Source organism: Phasianus colchicus, chromosome 1 (assembly GCF_987193195.1).
Source record: "Phasianus colchicus chromosome 1, bPhaCol1.hap1.1, whole genome shotgun sequence".
In the NCBI taxonomy this organism is placed as follows: domain Eukaryota; kingdom Metazoa; phylum Chordata; class Aves; order Galliformes; family Phasianidae; genus Phasianus; species Phasianus colchicus.
In genome coordinates this window covers 197,623,549-197,627,276 of record NC_143436.1, presented here as the reverse complement: position 1 = coordinate 197,627,276, position 3,728 = coordinate 197,623,549, and the positions used below count along the sequence as shown (strand labels likewise).

General features: G+C 50.8%; 1 protein-coding gene across 1 annotated transcript; it reads left to right on the top strand.

The window, feature by feature from the left end:
• The first annotated feature begins 1,990 nt into the window (after window positions 1–1,990).
• Window positions 1,991–3,225, top strand: LOC116239504 (hemoglobin subunit beta-like). The gene is made up of 3 exons (XM_031609612.2): window positions 1,991–2,149; window positions 2,247–2,469; window positions 2,996–3,225. Exons 1-3 carry the CDS (start codon window positions 2,058–2,060, stop codon window positions 3,122–3,124), a joined length of 444 nt encoding a protein of 147 aa, XP_031465472.2. The 5' UTR covers window positions 1,991–2,057; the 3' UTR covers window positions 3,125–3,225.
• Window positions 3,226–3,728: the final 503 nt, after the last annotated feature.

The window sequence follows — 3,728 nt, the reverse complement described above, 5'->3', positions numbered from 1 at the left end:
GGCTGTGCAGATGGAGAAGAGAAGAGAAGGCTGCGAGGTGAGCTGAGAGCAGCCTGTCAGTATCTATCTGAAGGGGAGCGACAGGAAAGAAGGGAACAGGCTCATGAGCAGGGTCTGTGCTGGCAGAACAAGGAGAAATGGCTTCACACTCAAAGAGGGGAGATTTAGGTTGGATGTAAGGAAAAAGTCTGTTACAGAGAGGGTGGTGAGGCACTGAACAGGCTGCCCAGAGATGTGCTGGATGCTCCCACCCTGGAGACTTTGCAGGCGAGGCTGGATCAGGCCCTGGGCAACCTGGTGGAGCTGTGGTGTCCCTGTTAAATGCAGAGGCAGTTGGACTCAACTGCCCTCAAAGGTTCCTTCCAACTCTAATGATTCTATGATTCTATAAAATAGGAAAGTTCCCATCCGTGAAACTGGCAGTGCCCAGTGTGCACCAAGAGGCAGAGAAGCACACATGGGGCTCCTCCAATCCGACCAAAGGAGACAGCAGGATGGAAGGATGCTGGGGAAGGGTTGTGGGTGAAGTGAATCTGTCCCTTGTGGGTGCAAATGAGCTCTGACTTAGAGAGATGCATGAGATGGAGTCATCCCTGAAGAAGACCTCCAGAGCAGAGTGCAGGGCTGGGGCTCTGAGCTGTTCTTTGCTTTTTGCTGAGCATCCCTCGTTCATCTCACTGTTTGGCAGAAAGAGCTGAATGCTTCTTGCCAGTCTTGCAGATACCTTCCAGTCTGAATCTACCTCACTGTAAGCTCATTGTGGACCATGGCCCAGCTGCTGCAAAGGGGGGCATGCAGCCTCAGGTTCTACTCAGGAGCAAAAGAGAAATCAGGTGAAGGTCAGCAAGCCCCAGGAGCTGCTTCTCCATCTCTTGGTTTAGCATCTCACCTTACACCTGGGTTGGAAGTCTGGATCTGCCCTTGTGGGATGGAGCTCCTGAGCTGCAGGACAGCAGCCACCAGTTCACCATCCCACCCTGTTCACAATGAAACTGCAGCTTGCATCTGCAGAGCAATTTGTTGTCATTACAACCTCCTCATTTCATCTCTATACCAAATGAGAAAGCATTTGCAGGAACAGATTGCACACACATAGCATAACCAGAGCTGCCATTGGTAAAACAGTGGAGTTTGTGGCCAGGTGACCAACTACAGCTGAAGTCAACAGGCAGGGCTCAGCTCCTCGCTGTCACAGGCTACTTGCATAACTAAGTGTAACAGTGCATCCCATGGTGCATCATTATAAAATGACAGTGGAAAGAGTGCTTTTCCTGTTTTTTTGATAGCCTCTCCTGCTAGTAGGAAACACTCTGAATCAATGGGCAACAATTATGGACAATAATCATGTGGAGAACGACTATGGGTGACTATGAAGAGCCACTCAACACAAAGAACAAGTATGGAGAACTACTGTGGGCAACAACTATGGGCAATAGGAAGGGACAACAGCTGTGAAACTCTTTATGAGTACTGACAAGAAAGGAGAATCTTGAATTCAAAGCATGAGGCCTTCATCTGGGACAAGCATTGGGCTCTCGTTTCCCACAAAGCCTCTGATCCTTCAGTTTGGGGCTGATGATGCCTGGGGCTGTTCACGATGGATTCCCAGGAGCGCAGGCACCAAAGCACCATCAAGAGTCTGAAAACAAGGCCAAGGTAAAGGCTGTGAGCTCTTTGACATCACTGCCCATCTTACTGGATCTCCTCCACAAGTTCAGTCCCCAACCACTGGCAGTGACACTGGAAACCTATGGCCATGGAGGGGCCATGCAGGCAGCTCCACCTGCACTCAGGGCTGTGGCTGCGAGAGCCTGAGTGTGAAATGAAGCTGGTCCAAATGAAGGCAGAGGGGGAATGGGCCCCTTTTCCCCTTGGACAGCATCCAAATTTGCTATCTTTCCTTCTGCAGCTCAACTCCTTCCCCAGACGCACCAATGGAAATGTCAACTGAGATTAGGGCAAGCTGTTAGTAGTGTATAAAGATCCATGGGTAGACTTTGGCCCCACTTCCTACTCATTCTTCAGGGAAGCCCAAAGCAAGCCCTACAGCTGCCACCATGGTGCACTGGTCTGCTGAGGAGAAGCAGCTCATCACCAGCATCTGGGGCAAGGTCAATGTGGCCGACTGCGGGGCCGAAGCCCTGGCCAGGTAGGGCATCCAGCTTTGGGCATCGGCTCAGCTGCTCCCCGGGTAGGGAAATGGCTGCAATTGCAGGTGTGTGCTTGTGCGCCCCATCTCTCTACAGGCTGCTGATTGTCTACCCCTGGACCCAGAGGTTCTTTGCGTCCTTTGGGAACCTCTCCAGCCCCACCGCCATCCTTGGCAACCCCATGGTCCGTGCACATGGCAAGAAGGGGCTCACATCCTTTGAGGAGGCTGTGAAGAACCCAGACAACATCAAGAAGAGCTTTGCCCAGCTGAGCAAACTGCACTGCGAGAAGCTGCATGTGGACCCTGAGAACTTCAGGGTGAGCCTCTGGGGAGAACAGGCAGGACTTACAGGACTGAGTTGTGCGAGAGAAGGGATGCAAGCAGGTGGAGTGGATGGGCACAAAATTGGAGTGATTTATGTGCAGTCTGCAGAGTGAATGGAGAGAAACAATATCAGTCTGGAGCAGCAAGAGAGCAGAAGAGAAGAAACAAAGGATTGGAGGGGAGGAGATGAGCTTGGACGTGAGGGAATGGTTAATCCAGAACAGAAAATAGACACAGCCATTTCAACAGAATGAGGGGATCTGAGCCAAAGAGAGACAGGGTAGTGGGGAAACGAAGGGAGAGAAAAAACACATCCAGAGCTGAGAGGGGTCACTGGCACAGCTGGTGTAGAGAAGGTGTTTGGGGAGGGGACTACAGCATCCCAGGGAGTGCCAGAGATGCAGGAAGTGGGCTCCTTGCATTGTGATGGATCTCCATCACTGCCCTAGGATGGCTACATGGTATGAAGGAGGTGGGGACAGCACTGGCTGATGGCTTCTCTTCTTCCTCCTTTGCCAGCTCCTGGGGGACATCCTGATCGTTGTCCTGGCCTCCCACATCGGCAAGGACTTCACTCCTGCCAGCCAGGCTGCCTGGCAGAAGATGGTGCGTGCGGTGGCCCACGCACTGGCCCATGAGTACCACTGAGCCCCACAGCCACTTGGAGATGCTCCCAGTGTCCTCGGGGTCTGCTGGGCTGTAACTGCCAAATAAACACTGCTGCAGTCAGGATAGAGTCTCTGCCTCTCTGTAGGGTCAGGGTGGGGGCTGCCCCAGGGGCTGGGAATGGAACGAGGTGCTCACATACACAGTACAGCAGGACATGTTTTGTTTCCGTGAATTCCTGCAGGTGAGATTTGTCTAAGCTGGATAAACACAGGGAGTATTCAAGACCTGAACAAATAAACATACCCCAAAATACAAATAGGAACATTGGTTCTGCACTGAGGCATCAGCAACATCACTGCATTTAATGTTGTACACTTCCACAGTTCAAGGGGAACAAATGTTTGCACAAAAATGTGCAGTTGCATTGAGATGTGGTGTGTTGTTTGTAACATCTTTGATGGAAGGAAGCATGCAAAGGACTCTATGATCCTTTTTTGTCCCTCCCAGCTCAGGACATTCTATGATTCTATGGTACTGGTTTTCAATCCTTGTCTAAATTGTTATAATTCATGAATTATTAAAGGCAGAATTTAATAGTAACAGGAATCTATTATGGCAAAAAAAAAAAATATTCCAAGAATGA